At 38.9% G+C, this 18,334-nt stretch overlaps 1 protein-coding gene across 3 annotated transcripts in view; it reads left to right on the plus strand.

Moving 5' to 3' along the window:
- Nucleotides 1–18,334, plus strand: part of SUCO (SUN domain containing ossification factor) — a 484,388-nt gene that overhangs the window by 340,453 nt on the left and 125,601 nt on the right. For all 3 annotated transcript variants that reach the window (XM_053693235.1, XM_053693236.1, XM_053693237.1), the window contains 3 exons: nucleotides 6,497–6,577; nucleotides 8,034–8,130; nucleotides 16,905–18,029. In XM_053693235.1, the coding sequence (XP_053549210.1) occupies nucleotides 6,497–6,577; nucleotides 8,034–8,130; nucleotides 16,905–18,029 (1,303 nt within the window). The remainder of the gene's footprint in view (nucleotides 1–6,496; nucleotides 6,578–8,033; nucleotides 8,131–16,904; nucleotides 18,030–18,334) is intronic.

Genomic DNA, 18,334 nt, shown 5'->3' on the forward strand with positions numbered 1-18,334 from the left:
TCCCTTGTGTTTCCTGGTGGATATGGCTAATTTCCAAGGGGTACTCCTTGCCATTTACCCTCACCTGAATTATTATTATATGAAAGTTACATAAATTATTGAATGCTATAATTAATCTGAATGGCTGATTTGTGAGGAATATTATCAGTCTAGTCAATATTACAATTTCTCCCAGGTTTGATGCCGTGCATTCCGTTGTTTCAGTGCATTAAAGCTTACTGTAGCTATGTCTATGGTGGGTACTTATTCATAGTTTATCCTAACATTCTATGACTCTTTTTAAAATGTCTTGTCACATGTCAAAGGTGATTCAGGTGCTGCATCCTCTTAGACTGTTCTTTCTGTACGCCCACTAGTGCCATCAACCTTTTTTTTGTTTTTTTAACTGGGAATTCTCTGCTAGTGCCAATGGAAACAGGACTTTTCAATCTACATCTAAACTTTAATTTGTCATCTTGCTATCCTTTGTTGGAAAGCATGCAAAGGTAGGTTCAGAATCAGCAATGCACTGCTCGGAGCTACACACATAGGCCTCTTGTCATTGGGTCACCAGATGTTGTTGCCTAGGTCCCAGTAATGCGTTGCTGCTCTGGAGCTAACTTTAACTATGTATTTAACCAGTTTGCTTGGTTTAAATAAATAGTTATGGACAGGTAACTGTGCAAGAATAAAATGCTCTAACACAAAGCATTTTCTTTTTATACTTTAATGTTTATTTAAACCCCTTCTCCTCTTAATTTGTCTCCTTGCAATGCTGACCTAAAACAAAAAAAATAAAATAAAATCCACAATCTTGCAAATTCTGGGTAGAACTTCACCTTTGGGAGTTGCAGGTGCTACAGTAATAAATGGCGGCCTATAGAACCCTCAGCACCCATTATTGAACCACCACATTATGACACTGTTTAGTTGAGTATTGTCTTATGGAACCATAATTACATACTATTTTCTCATATTTTATCCATCTCATCAGGTGAGGTTCTATCTTAGTTAGCGTTTAACGAAGTGCACATACTACTAGGAAAGGAGTTTTCCGCAGCCAAACTGGACGGTCTTCTCCACAGATACCAGCCTTTTTGGTCGTGGCACGATTTGAGATCAGTCATAGACTCAGAAGGTTGTCTCCTGGGGAATCATCCCATCCCGTAAATATGTTGCTCAAAACAATGTTTCTGTCTTTAAAAACCTGGGGCTTGCTTTTTTTTTTTTTTTGCTCTACATCATGTTCGGAATCTAATGAACCACTTGATTGTTGTGGCATATTATGTAGCAAAGCTGCAAATGTTCCAGGTATGAGAGAAAATTCAATGAGACTTTCCTGAAGGATTTATTGTCCTGAATTTTCTGATAAATGGGGGTTTCTGAGAACAGGTCTCGTGGCTGACTTTGTATTAAGAGCAAAAATGATTATTTTGTCACATGCAAAATATTATTTCATTAGATGTCACTGCTAGTTTCTTTTCTCCAATTATTTTGCCCCTGAAAGTGATTTATTTAGGCCAAGTGGCACAAACAAAACGCAGTTATTTATTGTACGCGCCTGGCACAAGAGAATTAGTCTCTAAGATTTATTTATTTTTGCAGGACAGAACTATTGGTTGATTTTCAAATTTTCTGTCTCATGGTCTACTCATTACCAATTCTTAAATTTGCTTACACTGAGGGCTTGGTTTTTGTGTCTTAAATTTAATTTCCTTTTGTATTTTAATATGTTTTACGCAGATTTTGCATTTTATCCAAAATAGTAATATTGCAGTTTTCTTCTATTAATTCCCTGAAAGTCCAGATATTCCACATCTTCTATGATGGGGGAGATTATAGATTAAGAACAACATCCACTACTAATGGATTATCTGATCTTCTGGTTGATATTTGGATGACTATTGAATTAACTACATCACTTTTAACCTACGTATAGTTATATTATGTTGGGGCCCATATGGGTTAGTATTCTAGCTGCAGCTATTCTAGTGACATATTCGATGAGGTTGAAGCCAAGTTCAACCTACACAAATCTAATATTCTTACAAAAAAAGCTCCATTTGAGCTTAAAGGGTCACTCAAGTCAAAATTAAACTTTCATGATTCAGATAGAGCATGCAAATTTATACAACTTTCCAATTTACTTCCATTAACAAAATGTGCTCTTTATATTTACACTTTTTGAGTCACCAGCTCCTACTGAGCATGTGCAAGAATTCACAGAATATAAGTATATGCATTTATGATTGGCTGATGGCTGTCACATGATGCAGTGGGAGCGGAAATAGACATAACTTTGAATTAACAATTTAAAAAAAAAACTTTAAGCGGATTGCCTCTTTGGGGCGCCCCCCACACTCTTTTTTTCTTTTCTTGGTTGGTATCTGTGTGTTACACCTTTTGGAGGGAGGTGAAACTAGTGGGTGAGCTTAATCCGTTTTGACTAGGCTCCTGGATAAGTCTTGGTACTTCATAACTTTGAAATTTGCCACAAAAAAATTCTACTACTCTTTTGAAGTTCAGACTAAGTGCTATTGCATTGTCTTATAATTTATTTGTTGATTATGCAAATCTATTGTATTGACTGGTCCTTTTAAATTAATTCCACTAAAAGGTGACCCATTTAACACAAGCAATCATATCCCTGAATTCTGTTTCTAGACAGAAATGTATCCAAACTTTTTTTAAATGTATCTAAGGTATTGGCATTCACTACCTCCTTTGGTAATGAGTGCCACAATTGTATTGCTCTTACAGTGAAAAAACGTTTCTGTTGCAGGAGATTGAATCTCCTTTCCTCCAGCCTTAAATTGTGACCTCTTGTCACAAACAGTTTTCATAGAATAAACAGAGCTTCTACCATGGACCTTGAATATATTTAGATAAAGTAATCATGTCACCTCTCAAGTGCCTTTTTTTCTAGAGGAAACAGACCCAGTTTGGCTAACCTATCCTCATAGCTTAAATTCTCCATTCCCCTTATTAGTTTTGTGGCCCTTCTCTGATCTTTTTCTAAGTCTGCAATGTATTTTTTGAGATTGGTCCCCAGAACTGCACTCCATACTCAAGGTGAGGTCTTACCAGGGATTTATATAGTGACAGAAGTATGCTTTCCTCCTTTCAATCAATGCCTCTTTTAATTAGCCTTTGAAGCCGCTGCCCTGCATTGTGCACCCATCTTTAGCTTATTATCTATTACTACTCCCAAATCCCTTTCCTCCTTTGTTTGGCTAAGTCTTGTCCCATTTAAAAAATACATTGCCTGCTTATTTTTACTTCCAAAATGTAGAACCTTGCATTTTACCGTATTAAATCCTCCCATACTTTAAATGTTTGCATATCCCCTGCCTTGTAACACAAGTTCATCCTGATCTGACCTTTCTTCTGGCATCTTTGTGATTCTTTAACTTCTATATGGTGGCATGTATAGATCCAGAAGCTATTTATGTGGTTCATTTATTTTTCATTCCATCGCCTTTTCCTTTCACAAACAAGGCAGCTGGATTGATTTTCCTACCTTCACTCTCCACTGTTTGACAATGCCAGAGGCACGTGGATTCCAGATTTCATACAATATACTTCTCTACCCTTCTTTCATAAAACCATTGCCGCTGGGCTCTTCTGGAGCTAAACCATCACCTCTCTTTCTGCAGGTGTGCAGAATCCGCACCTTTAGTTTCTAATATTCTATTTTTCCACTACTTTATTCCCTTTGTTCAATTATTCCTATTTGGATTTCCTGCATCAAGTCAGAAAAGAAATCTACTGCATATTTCTCTTGAGATTTTTATTATCATTGTTGCCTAATCTTCTATTTACACAGATATGGTAAGTCTGTTCATTGGTCTTGGTGTATCTCTATCCTTTTGTATCTCATTTCTTCATATTTTCTTCCTGCATATTACTTTTATATCTTAACAACTCTGTTGATTTTTATCCTGTCTTTTCCATTCTAATATACCTGGTCCATACCATGCATCTGGCATGTGGCTCAGCTTTGGTACGACTTATCTGTACAGAATTCTGCTTTGTGTCTTATCACAATAGTATGCCAGAGAAAATGAGATCGGACTTTGTATAAGTACATTTTTCATCTTCAGAGTGATCCTATCTTTTTACCAAGTGCTTGGCGTCTTCACTGGCTCTGCTTCAGTTTGATGTACATAAAAATAATTTACAGAGTGGGACCAGGCAGGGAACAGGCCAATTGATCAATTTTAACACCTCTGCCCTTATTGTGCCTAGATGATAACTTTTGTATGCAGAGTTATACTTTGTGTGTTGTCAGTTTGTCAGAAATTGGTCTTTCAATAAGTATAAAGAGTGTATCTTTACCGAGAATTTAGTCAAATTACCTTTTGTGGAGCAATACTATAAAGTCATTCTGAGTTGATTATTGTACAATTCAATGTTCTTATTGAAATAATTATTGTTGGGTTTTTTTCCTGTTTATGTAGACATTATTTTATTTTACTCTCAACACGTGCACGATCATGAAGTTTGCTGCTGTTGTGTCATGAACTCTTTCTGTGTTGCTTTAATCTAAGCGGCTGAATGTTCGCACTGTCAAATTGCTTAAAATGCGTGCTTGGAAACATTCTCTGCTTTCATGTTGTTACCCTTAAATACAGGATCTATAAACTGGCCAATAGATTGTTTGCTAGTTTATATATGAAATAGAAAATATGCCATGAAAATATATATGCATATATTCAATAATAAAAACAAAGAACAATAATTTAGAAACAATCTACATTTAATTTAATATCAGTTATATAAAATATTTTGTGAAGATATACACCTAATTCAATTTATTAGTTATTGTGATAAATTATTTTGTAAATACTTTAGTTTTGATTTATTTATTTTTTTGCTTCAATCCATATGATTGTTGTATCCGTTTTTGATAAGGTTGTTAATACATTTCCAAGAAACATAAGTGTATATCATGATACTTTACCAATGCATTTAAAGGGACATAAAACAAGTTGGGATAGAGACAAAATATAATATGTACTTTAATTACCTTAGCTGCAAATTTATACCGCAGTGACTCACCATTAACCCTATCTTTTAAGTTTAATGAATTGTACAGGTCTACCCCCCCACACACACACACACACACAATTCCTTCTATAGCTGTATCTATATCCACATTTTACTTTGGTAGAATGCAAGACTTTAACACTAATTATCTGCTGGAGCCTGCCTAGAAGCAAATATGCTGCTGTGAACTCAGTTGAAATACAATGCCTGTGTTTCTGATGCTAAACACAGATAAGGGGGGTGGATCAGACCCCTCGAGACAGCATAGCTATGTAACTAATTTTGCTTATTTTTGAAAATTATTTTAAAATACTTGCCAGCAATTTTTTTTTTTAATTTTCTTTTTTTATGCAAGCCATTTTTACTTAATTGTCCCTTTTAGGATATGCACAAATCTCAACATGTTTTATAGCACTTTAAATATTATTGGTTAGAACTTTAGATCAGTTTACATTACACTATAGTTCATGAGAATGAGAAGTAATCTATTATTGTAAAAGGGAATTAACAGGTTGGTACCTGCTTATGATACTCAGCCTAGTAACAATGAAGTTTATGTATGTATGTATATATACTGTGCATAATGGACAGCTTCACATACCACATTGGCTTTACAGAAAATGGGATAGCTAATGATCAGGACATGCACAGTCATTATGTTTCTGAATACAATACTGAGTACTCGCTTAATCTGTTCTATAGTATCTACTAGTTAGTCCTGGCCAATCATCAAAGGATTGAGGGCGGCCATCTAGGAGTATTACCAGCCTTTTCCCAGAAACATAAATTAAGTAGTTGAGATTTATGTTCATGCTCATATTGTCCTCCTTCTTTTTTTTTTTTTTTTTTTTTTTTTGCTTATATTTAATATTGATTGGCCCAGTATTTTTTGCACCTAACTGATAATAAACTATAGTAAGAGATTTCTGCCTGTGTATGTGTATAAAGAAGTTTTATGTGTAAGCATTCATTATCAAATGGTTGCTTTTCCAAACTTTTCCAAGGCAGCCCTAGTAATTTAGCCCTAGATTGCATGCCAGTTGTAAAATGTATTACTGATAACGGCCAAAAGACTATTAGTCTCTAAATATTTTTGTTTTACAATAAGCTAAATTAAACAACTACAGCTAGTATATATAGTGTTATTTATAATCCACCAACATCTTTCTGTCTTTATAGTGTCAAAAACTGCTAATTTAAAATCGGTATAGTTGAATTGGTTGCAATAATATTGTTAATTGCGTAAAATGACCAACAGACTGTTTTTAAATGAAGTACCACACAATTTGTTACCCTTTCCTTATTAATCTTATACATTTCTCATTGTGAGCACGCAATTAGGACAATTTAAGGTACCTGGGAGAAACACATTTTTTTTTATGCATTAATTTTCTCCTCAATGGTAATTTTTATGAAAATAATTGCAGTTTAAATGATATTTGCTTGTGTTCCCCTGCATTCTCTTCAGATGCCATTCTTAGCATGGTGAATAATCTTGCTGCTAATATGCTGGGTGCGAATACTGAGGAGGAAAACACTGAAGGGAAAGGTAGCAATTTTTTTTAATTACCTCTGAACATTATATATGGTTACACTCATAGATTATTAATCACTATGCTATTACATAATCTTTAAAATGAAGTTTTTAAAAAAAGCATTTAACATGAAGCACAGTATGTTTACGGAGAGATTTGTGCTATGTTTTAGAAGAAGTTTTTACATATCCATCAGTTTAGGGCAAGACATGTGTGTTCTCCATTCCTTTTATTGACGACAAGTGAAGGTAAAAGAGCGTGTACATTTGGAAATGAAAGGGACATTAAAATATTTTGTTGCATCTAAAAGAGGATATTTTTAAATGTATTTGTTTTATTTTTAAAGAAAAATTTCATGTTTTTGTGCTTGTGGAAGTATGCCAGTATCCAGCTATAGAAATTTTTCTAATCAGCCAGTAAGGCATGTATATATGTTAGTATTGATTTTGCAGTGAAAAGTTTTAAATATTAATCCTATTATGCTTTTTTTCATACAAAAACAATTTTTACATGTTTTAATTGATTTTCGTTTGTATGTATAATTGAAACGTTTGGAATTTAATGTCCCTTTAAGTGAATGGTTTGCAGGGAAGCTTATGTGCTTTGCTGCTTCTTCTATATAAGCATTTTGTACCTAAAGTTTACACACATTTTGTAGACCAAGATTATTTTTTATTGTCATATGCTCTCTGGGTGTACAGTTATAGTTAAGTCAAATTCACAGTCTGACGTGCAAATATAATTGTACATGGTTACTAAAAACTGTTTTTAGCTGTATTGATAGGGCCACATCTTATAGCAAGTGCATAGCATAATGATAGCAACATGCCTTTCTTATAGGGAATGTAAAATAAGCATTGTTCAAATAAATTTTCACTTTAATGCCATGTGGCACCATCATTTAGGGCCATTACACCATAGGGAGTTATGGCATCCTTGCTGAGCATCAATTGACTAAAGGCATTTATATAAATTGTAGATTTATGTAGAATTGCCACAAACAATAGCGTATTCGCCCTACTTCTTCATATGCAGTATCTTTACAAGTGTAGGTTTGTGGTCTCACAAGTCCTGTATAAAACTGCAAATCACTGGACCATCCCTATGAGGGAATCGTGCTCTAAGTGAGCATAGTCTTTGAAAGCACCCACAGTTTTTGGCGTCTCAGGCTCCTACTTACAGACAGCTAATAACGAGTGCTAGTATAATAGTGTCTATTCTCCAGTAACTGCAGATTGACAATTTTAAATAAGATCATTTATGGGATATGAAATCTGTAGATGTATGCCAAGTGCACAGTGGTAATGACATTTAGTGGCTCTTTGTGCTTAGTTCTACATATTTATGCTTTTTGCTTTGGAATGTAGCTTTGTGTGTATACAGAAATGCTTTATTTGGCTAATGTACATTTCTTACAATGTTGGTGTGTGCTCATTTTATTTATACTGTCAATTATCTCACATTTATTAGTAATTAACAACACTTTGCCTGAAAATGTGACTGCAGAAGAGCCGGATAATGATACTATAAAAGTCGTACCGGAACAGACGATTGATCCCACATCAAGGTAAGATCCTGTTGCTGCAGTAAAGCAAAGTAAATTTACCAATCTAAACTTCCGTTTCAGATAGTTGCAAGGAAACACTTAAATAAATCTGAGTGTAAGAGTGTGCAGAAGTTATACATTATTGGTGGTTTTACACATCATGGCAATATCAATTGGACGTTTACACATTAATTACGTTAGTAATTCACTGTTGATTTTTAGACCTGTTTCCTCTCCTAACAATACAAATGTTTAGAACCTTATACAATTTTTCTTCCATATACAACAGAGATTGTTAACTGGCATCCCAAGGGCTACATGTACCTGCTGCACTAATTTTTGTGACCCCCCACCGCCCCAGTAAAACAAAACTAATAATGTGTGCCATCTTTTTTGTGGCCCCAGGAAAAGGTAGAACTATATGTCTGCTTTGTGGTGACCACAACTCAAAAAAAGCCCTTTGGAGGGAAGAACACAATACATGAAATATATTATTTGTTTAATGGCTCTAAATTTATATGCAACCCTTATGGCTTCTAAAATATTGATCTGTGGCCCACATGTGTGATATACAACAAAACGAATAAAGATAATGACTGCATGATCTGTATTACATTTTTACTTTGTTTTGTTTACATTCATCTATGTTAGCTGTATGTTAGGTTGGATTTAAAGAAACGCTGGACAGGTGGGTATAACATTTCTGCTTTAACTGCCACATACCATTCTGCTTGTCCATCCTCTGGAAAGTATAGACAGTTTCTCCAAGCTCTATTGTGTTATCCTGGTTTTCCTCCGTTGGCCGCATAGACTTTCATGAAATCATATTTGTTTCTTCTGTGTGTGTGTGTGTGTGTGTGTGTGTGTGTATGCCAGACTATCATAAAGACCAATAGACTACAATTTTCTGTTGCTATATATTTCTACTGAGCTTTTCCCCTTCTATTTATTAAAACAATAAAATGTGTCCGCGCTTAACCTGAAATTCATGTCAAATGCATATAATAGATATAGAAAAATAAGATAAAATATATATGCAAAAATGTAATACATAAAACAGTGTGTTAGAGTGTAAATAGGAAGTTCGCTCCTGTTACAGGTGCAAAAAAGTCTAGTGTCCTAAAGGACCTAAACACCAATAAAATATAAACACAGTACTTGTTATATTGGTCAGTGAAGTCCCCTCGGAGAATGGTAGAAACTCCTTATGGGAGTGATCTGCACCAGGGAAAATAAAATAAATGGAGAACAGCCCAACCCCATCTCAGAGTAACTTTATTGAAACGTGAGACTGCACAATAAAAAAATCTACTTACAAACTAGAAGATCAATAATAGCTCATCGATAAAATATATGTCCATCCGTCTGCAACCCTTCATTAGTCACTCACAACATCTTTTAGTAGCTCTGACCTGCGAAAGCCTGAAGCCAGCGTGGAAATGAAAGCCGGTCCTCCTATGCACCTGTAGACTATATGTCATGAGCTGGCTTTGATTTCCACGCTGTGTAATGTTTCAAAAGGTAAGTGGGAGTGATTTTTCCAGTACTGCATTTGTAACAGAGTCAGGGGTTTTATTACAATCTCTTTATTGTTCCAAAGAAGGAGGAAACTATTTTGAATCTAAAAACTTTAAACAACTTGAGTTCCTACATTGTAAACCATACATACCATTTTACCTCTGGTCCAACAGCATATCCCTTCCTGACCACTAGGAGGCAGCAAGGCACCCCAACATAACAGAGCTTTAAATCATTCCCACTTATCATGAATCCTTAGTCATTTCTTTTGCTTCCTTGATTGAGTGAGTGGAAAGTTGAAGTGCATATCTACTCATCATTGAGAAGAGTTCTCACAGTGTCAGACAGAGCGATAAACAAGGAGTTATCGGCCAGGCAGTGAAAAGATATTTTCCAACTGGTTAAATGTCTCAGGCCTCCAAGGTGAAATATGGATTTATCCACCGATCCTCTGGTCTCCTGGTCGGATCCAAAGCCCTCTCCAAGTAATATATGAATGTATCCACCAATCCCATTGGTTGTAGAATGCTGGTACTTGTTAAAGCAGGGCTTGACAAACCCACACGTGATGACTTGTGGACTCTCACCATCTGATGAAAGAAAACAAAATTTATACTTACCTGATAATTGCTTTCTTTCACCCTTTCCTTCCCAAGGCAGGTAGAGTCAATGATTCATTCACAACTGTTAGGAATATAAATACCTATAATACACCTATATATAAACAAGGAGGCGGCAAATACACCCCAGCCAAAGGCTATAAATACCTCTCCCACTTCCCCATCCCCTCAGTCATTCTTTGCCTTTCGTCACTAGAGGAGGATGGCAGAGAAGGTGTAGAAGAAAGAAGACAGTTATTTAATAGGTATCTTCTTTGCAAGAGAGGACTGGGGTTTGGAGTAGCCACATAAATCTCTCAGTGAGAATAATGGTGAAGGTTAGATCCTTATGCATCAGGGAACATTCTCTGTAAGCATATGGGTAATTAGCTAACCACCCCTAGGACAGGGGTGGGCAAGAAGTAGATTGCGGTCTACCAGTGTACCGCAAATTAATTTTGAGGTGACCGTCTGTAAGATTTCAAAAGTCTGCATAAGAGAGAGATTTCTCACACATCTACAGCAGCGAGGTTCTTCACTCAGAATCTAGAATTCTAGATAGAATCTATATTCTGAGTGAAGAGCCTCGCCACCGTAGTTGTGTAAGAAATCTTTCTCTTATGCAGACTTTTGAAATCGGCTATGACTGAGTCTATGACGGTGGTATGGGCACTGTACTTCAGCATGCGCAATGCGGCTGTAGCTGAAATCGTTGCCCCAGCTTTGGTTACAGGTTGTCATGTTCCTTGTTCAGAGGAGAATTGCCTGGTATTTCGGGGCTGGACTGACCTTACTTGGCGGGATCAGACTGATATACTTCAGGAAAGTTTTCTTCTGTGAAAAGCACACTGGTCTAAAAGAGGCTGCTTCCGGGTGGTAAATCGCCATAGAACAAGTCACTGAGCTGTTGTTTGTTCCTGGTAGAGCGCTTCTCTCTTTGTATGCAAATTATTATGACCCTGGGGAAGTCTCCCTATGGGTGATGGGGGAAACCAGACGTGGACTCCTTGCCCAGTGTGCTTAGAGGAATGTGGCTGCACCTCACTGACGAGGCCCATAGGAGGCCGAAACGATCGTCTGGGGTTGTCATGTTCCTTGTTCAGAGGAGAATTGCCTGGTATTTCGGGGCTGGACTGACCTTACTTGGCGGGATCAGACTGATATACTTCAGGAAAGTTTTCTTCTGTGAAAAGCACACTGGTCTAAAAGAGGCTGCTTCCGGGTGGTAAATCGCCATAGAACAAGTCACTGAGCTGTTGTTCGTTCCTGGTAGAGCGCTTCTCTCTTTGTATGCAAATTATTATGACCCTGGGGAAGTCTCCCTATGGGTGATGGGGGAAACCAGACGTGGACTCCTTGCCCAGTGTGCTTAGAGGAATGTGGCTGCACCTCACTGACGAGGCCCATAGGAGGGCGAAACGATCGTCTGGGGTTGTCATGTTCCTTGTTCAGAGGAGAATTGCCTGGTATTTCGGGGCTGGACTGACCTTACTTGGCGGGATCAGACTGATATACTTCAGGAAAGTTTTCTTCTGTGAAAAGCACACTGGTCTAAAAGAGGCTGCTTCCGGGTGGTAAATCGCCATAGAACAAGTCACTGAGCTGTTGTTCGTTCCTGGTAGAGCGCTTCTCTCTTTGTATGCAAGGTGTAGAAGAAAGAAGACAGTTATTTAATAGGTATCTTCTTTGCAAGAGAGGACTGGGGTTTGGAGTAGCCACATAAATCTCTCAGTGAGAATAATGGTGAAGGTTAGATCCTTATGCATCAGGGAACATTCTCTGTAAGCATATGGGTAATTAGCTAACCACCCCTAGGACAGGGGTGGGCAAGAAGTAGATTGCGGTCTACCAGTGTACCGCAAATTAATTTTGAGGTGACCGTCTGTAAGATTTCAAAAGTCTGCATAAGAGAGAGATTTCTCACACATCTACAGCAGCGAGGTTCTTCACTCAGAATCTAGAATTCTAGATAGAATCTATATTCTGAGTGAAGAGCCTCGCCACCGTAGTTGTGTAAGAAATCTTTCTCTTATGCAGACTTTTGAAATCGGCTATGACTGAGTCTATGACGGTGGTATGGGCACTGTACTTCAGCATGCGCAATGCGGCTGTAGCTGAAATCGTTGCCCCAGCTTTGGTTACAGGACCTGCCCCCTTATCAACCTGAAATGGTGTTCAGCCAATAAAGCTACTTTGTAGAATGAGTCTTGAGCCGTCTTGATTGTGAGACTACTTATCATACACAGGCACGATACACAAATAAGGTTGCTTGACATTCCCAGCGTGGCGTAAAGAAAGAGCTCTTGCAGAAAGTAAAGACAGAGCGAGGCTGTATTTGTTATTAAAGAGTGAGGCTGATTTTTAAAGCTGTATTATTTGTGTCAAAATACAAATTTTGCACCCTTTTACACAGTGTGTGCTGGACTATCCTTTGTGTTTTTTGAATAAATACTTTTGTAGTTATTATTATCAAGGCTGGTGTTTTTTTTTTTCAGTTAGGTGACCACTTCACTTGGAATAAAATTAGAGGTAGCCCTTGCCTTAGAAAAGTTTGCCCACCCCTGCCCTAGGAAATCAGTGTAGACGAGTTACACTGCTTCTCCTTTTTGTCTCACTCTGGTCCCTGTCAGAGGAGATGTCTGTCACACCTTGAGCAGCTGTGTAAGTGCTCCACAGCATGATTCCTGAGGGGTAAGTCCCTTAATGTGATTAGGGGGGTATCTGTTTTCTCCTGGGATGCCTGAAGAGAGCTGTCAGTGTGGGTCTTTTATTAATTTCCCCTGAGGGCAAAACTCCGGTGTTGGGGTGTTTAACTTTTGGAGCATTTGGGGACTTAGCTCATTAGCAGAGCACTTGTGAGGGTTGAAGGCTGCTCGTGGTCACCTAAGGCAGATGGCAGACTGGGACATTCATTTTGTATTATTTTACTTCCTCTTGCTGATTTTTGCAGGAGCTGTGGTGCATCTGGAAAATACAGTTAAGATAGGGGTCAGACTGTCTCTTTTCTCAGAAGTCTGGGAGCCAGATGTTCAGGATCCTTGGGTGTTGGATGTAGTGTCCCAGGGATACAGGATAGGATTCGGATCACATCCTCCCAGAGAAAGATTTATCCAATCAAGGCTGTCTTCAAGATCAGAGAAGAGAGCTGCTTTTCTAGACTGCTTTCGGGATCTCGCCTTCCTAGAGGTTATAGTCCCGTTTCCTGCCTCTCAAAGGGGACTAGGTTTTTATTCAAATCTCTCTTCGTAGTTCCCAAAAAGAAGGTAACTTTTCGCCCTATCCTAGACTTGAAGTGTCCAAACAAATTTCTCAGAGTTCCATGTTTCAAGATAGACACTCAGGCCCATTGTTCTCTTAATCCAGGAGGGACACTACAAGACCACGATAGACCTAAAAGATGCATACCTCCATGTCCCGATCTACAGGGACCACTTCCAGTTCCTGAGGTTTGCTTTTCTGGATCAGCACTTCCATTTGGCTTAGCTACTTCTCCCAGAATATTTACAAAGGTTCTGGGTGCTCTTCTAGCCGTGGCCAGATCTCAAGGTATTGCCGTAGCTCCTTACATGGACGATATCTTGGTTCAGGCTGCCTCTTTTCCCTTGGCAAGAACTTATTCAGAATTATTGCTGACTCTCCTTCGGACTCCTGGTTGGAAGATAAATCTAGAAAAGAGTTCTCAGATTCCCTCTACCAGGGTAGTCTTTCTGGGTACCTTCATCGATTCCGTTTCCATGAGGATCTTTCTGACAGATCAGAGACGTTCCAAGCTAGCTTCGGCTTGCCATTCCCTGCAATCCACCTCAAATCCATTGGTTCAGTGTATGGAAGTGATAGGTATTATGGTGTCTTCTATGGACATTATTCATTTTGCTTGCTTCCATCTCAGACATCTACAACTTTGCATGCTCAGACAATGGAATGGAGATCATTTAAACCTGTCTCAGGTGGCTCTGTCAGGATCATCTGTCTCTAGGAATGTGCTTCTTGAGACTGTCCTTTGAGATTATGGATGCCAGGCTTTCAGGCTGGGGAGCAGTCTGGGGTTCCAGGATGGCCCAGGGAATTTGTTCCCAAGAAGAGTCTTCTTTTCCGATAAATATTCTAGAACTGCGGGCGATTCTTAATGCTCTGAGGGCTTGGCCCCAGCTCAGTTCTGCCCAGCATATCAGATTTCAATCGGACAATATTACCTCGGTTGCGTACATCAACCATCAGAGAGGCACAAGAAATTCCTTAGCGATGAACCTAGGTGGGCGGAAACCCACAACTGTTGTCTCTCAGCGATCCACATTCCGGGGGTGGAGAACTGGGAAGCAGACTTTCTCAGCAGAGAGTCCTTTCACCCGGGGGAGTGATCCCTCCACTCCGAAGGTGTTTTCAGAGATAACCCTCAGATGGGGTTGCCCGGAGATAGATTCATGGCCTCTCGTCTAAGTGCCAAACAACCCAGGTACGGGTCGAGATCGAGAGATCTTCAAGCAGAGTTGGTAGACACGTTAGTGGTTCCTTGGAGGTTCAGACTCATATCTTTTTCCTCCATTGGCTCTACTGCCTCGTGTAGTAGCTCGCATCAAACAGGAGCGGACCAGAGTGATCCTAATAGCTCCTTCATGGCCTCGAAGAACCTGGTTTGCAGATCTAGGAAGGATATCCTCCTCCCCTCCCTGGAGGTTACCTTACCAGAAGGATCTTCTAATGTATGGTCCATTTCTTCATCAGAACCTAGACTCTACGCTTAATTGCGTAGCTCTTGAACGTCTAGTTTTTGCCAAGAGAGGTTTTTCAGATAAGTTCATAGGTACCTTAATCCATGCTCTGACGCCTGTCATGAGGCATTTTTACCATAAGGTTTGACGGACCTATCTTCATTGGTGCGAGGAACATGGTGTTCCATGGCACAAGGTTAAGGTTTCTGTTCTTTTATCCCTTCCTCCAAGAGGGATTGGAAAAGGGATTATCCGCTAGTTCTCTGAATGGTCAGATATCGGCCCTATCTGTTTTGCTACATAGGAGATTGTCTAATCTCCTGGATGTTCAGTCCTTTGTTAAGGCCCTGGTTCGAATCAGACCAGGGTTCAGAAATGTTGCTCCTTCTTGGAGCCACAGCCTTGTTCTTAGAGTTTTACAACAGGCTCCGTGTGAGCCCATGCATTCTGTTGACCTCAAGCTTTTGTCTTGGAAGGTTCTGTTTTTGTTAGCTATTGCTTCGGCACGCAGAGTTTCTGAGATTCCTGTTCTACAATGTGACCCCCCTTATCTTGTGTTTAATGCTGATAAGGCGGTTTTACAGACAAAAATAGGTTTTCTACCCAAGGTAGTCTCAGATCGTAACCTTAATCAGGAAATAGTTGTTCCGTCTTTTTTGCCCTAAACCTTACTCCCCTAAGGAATGTTTACTTCATAATCTGGATGTGGTTCGTGCTTTAAAATTTTACCTTCAGGCTACTAAGGATTTCATGCAGTCCTCATCCTTGTTTATTCTTTACTCTGGCAAGCGCAAGGGCCAGACAGCTACTGTTACTTCATTGTCCTTTTGGTTGAGGAGTGTCTTTCGCTTAGCTTATGAGACAGCAGGACAGCAGCCTCCTGAGAGGATTACGGCTCATTTTACTAGGGCTGTTGCTTGCTCCTGGGCTTTTAAGAACAAAGCCTCTATGGATTTGTAATTGTCCTCCTTACTTTTTCAAAATTTTACAAATTTGATGTTTTCGCTTCGGCTGAAGCGGCTTTCGGGAGAAAGCTGTTACAGGCTGTGGTGCCCTCAGTTTAGGGTTCTTTTGTCCCTACCGTCTATTCATCAGTGTTCTCTGGAGCTTGGGTATTGGTTCCCGACAGTTATGAATGAAGTCGTGGACTCTCCCTGCCTTGGGAAGGAAGACAAAATTTATACTTACCAGATAAATTCCTTTCCTTCCTGGCAGGGAGAGTCCACGACCCCGCCCGTAATTGTTTTGGTGGCTTCCTTATTATTTTTTTCTTCTGGCGCCTCTACACCCTAATATTTCTCCTGCTTTTCCTTGTTCCCTCGGCCGAATAACGGGGGGATGGGGAAGTGGGAGAGGTGTTTATACCCTTTGGCTAGGGCGTCTCTGCCTCCTCCTGGTGGTCAGGTGTTGATATTCCCAACATTTATGAATGAATTTGTGGACTCTCCCTGCCAGGAAGAAAAGGAATTTATCTGGTAAGCATACATTTTGTTTTTTTGGTGGCGGACTCTGTACATTTTTTGCACTTATTTAGCTTTATCTTTCCTGCTTTTCTGTTTCCTCCATTTACTCTATTTGTATGACTGAGGATTCAGGTTAAGTGGGAGGGATTTTAAACATCCGGTATGTTGCAGTGCCTTTTGTCTCCTTTTAGTGGTCAGGAGGGGACTTCCCACACGTGATGACTTGTAGATTCTCACAATCATGAAATAAATTATCAGATAAGCATTTTTTTTCTTCTTTTACTGCCTTATTTCAAACGGTATGTGGCAGTAAGGGGAAGAAGAGTCATACTTACTAAGGCGATGTGGTCTCAGGCTTTAGTTTCTGTCTGGCCCCCCTTTAAAGGGGCAATCTTAATTGTTTAGTGTCCTCTAGGGAATTTATACAAGAGGTTTAATTTTAGGGAGGTATGATTTAGTTTTCATTTTTCAGTTTGCGTGTTAATAATCTATAATTTATGTTCCAGGTTGGAAACTGAGAGTTTGTCTTCTCCTACCATAGCAGTACTGGAACCAGAAGTTCCTAAAGAGAACCCCATAGTTCAGCTGGTGCAAGAGGAGGAGGAGGAGCCACCCAGTCAGTCAACTGTAACTTTGCTGGGAAAAGATGAACAAGTAGAGGAGGTGGTTTCTTGGTTTGAATTTGAGACCCACATTTACTGCAGTGAATTGGCAACCATCTGTTGTATTTCCAGTTTTTCTGAATATATTTTTAAATGGTGCTCAGCTATTGTGGACATTTACAGACAACGCAGTAAAACCACAGAGTGCAAACAACAGGAGCGGAATGACTCTCAATCATTTGAGCAATTTTTGGCAAGCCCAACAAGTGATGTTCAAACTTCATTAGAGCATGTGCTGTCAGTACCACTTGAGAGCAAAATGACTGAAGAGGCAACCACAGATTTTATTCTTGTTAACCCTACAGATATTTCACAAAGTGAATCTTTGCACAAAATAGTGGAGCCTGTAGATTTAGAGCCGAGTCATACTCAAGCTGTATCTAGTTCTGTACCTTTAGAAAAAACATCAGATTTAACGACTAGTTTGGTACTTGATGCAGCAAATACTGATACTGTGTCATCCGTTTCGACATTTACTTCTGAAGTTTTACATTTACAAACAAACAATTACAAAACAGAGAACCTGACCCCTATTGAGAAGCCATCTTTAATTGTTGAGACCAGTATTTCGACAGATAACCTTGAAACAAGCCTCAAAGAATACTCTGATTTTACCAATATTAAAGCTACAGAGACTCTTCAGCTTCAGGAAACTTCTATTATTCCTATGGAAAATGAATTGGAAGAAACACAAAAACCTCTGACACAGACTGTTGAAACTGTGTCTCCAACAGAAAAAAGGGACGAGGAACAGGCTGCAGATGATGCCTCCCTTAATGCTAGCATGCAGAGAACTACAGATTTTTATGCTGAATTACAAAACGCCACCGATCTTGGTTACACAAATGGAAATCAAGTACATGGTTCTAACCAAAAAGAGTCTGTATTTATGCGCCTTAATAATCGCATTAAAGCTTTGGAGGTTAATATGTCGCTTAGTAGCCGCTACTTGGAAGAACTTAGTCAAAGGTAAGTGTTAAATATTTAAAACTTTCTTTCCCTGGAATCAGAGTATGACATTGAAAAGCAAGGCGAGTACAATGCTGGGTTAAAGGGACATTGTACACTAGATTTTTCTTTGCATAAATGTTTTGTAGATGATCCATTTATATAGCCCATCAGGGGTGTTTTTGTAAACATTTCTAATTTTGCTTATTTTTAAATAACATTGTGCCGATTTTCAGATTCCTAACCAAGCCCCAAAGTTTTTTAGATGTATACTAATGTATACAGACTTCAAATTGCTTCTGTTTGTATAATGGGTCTTTTCATAT

Source organism: Bombina bombina, chromosome 10, assembly GCF_027579735.1.
Source record: "Bombina bombina isolate aBomBom1 chromosome 10, aBomBom1.pri, whole genome shotgun sequence".
NCBI classification, from domain to species: domain Eukaryota; kingdom Metazoa; phylum Chordata; class Amphibia; order Anura; family Bombinatoridae; genus Bombina; species Bombina bombina.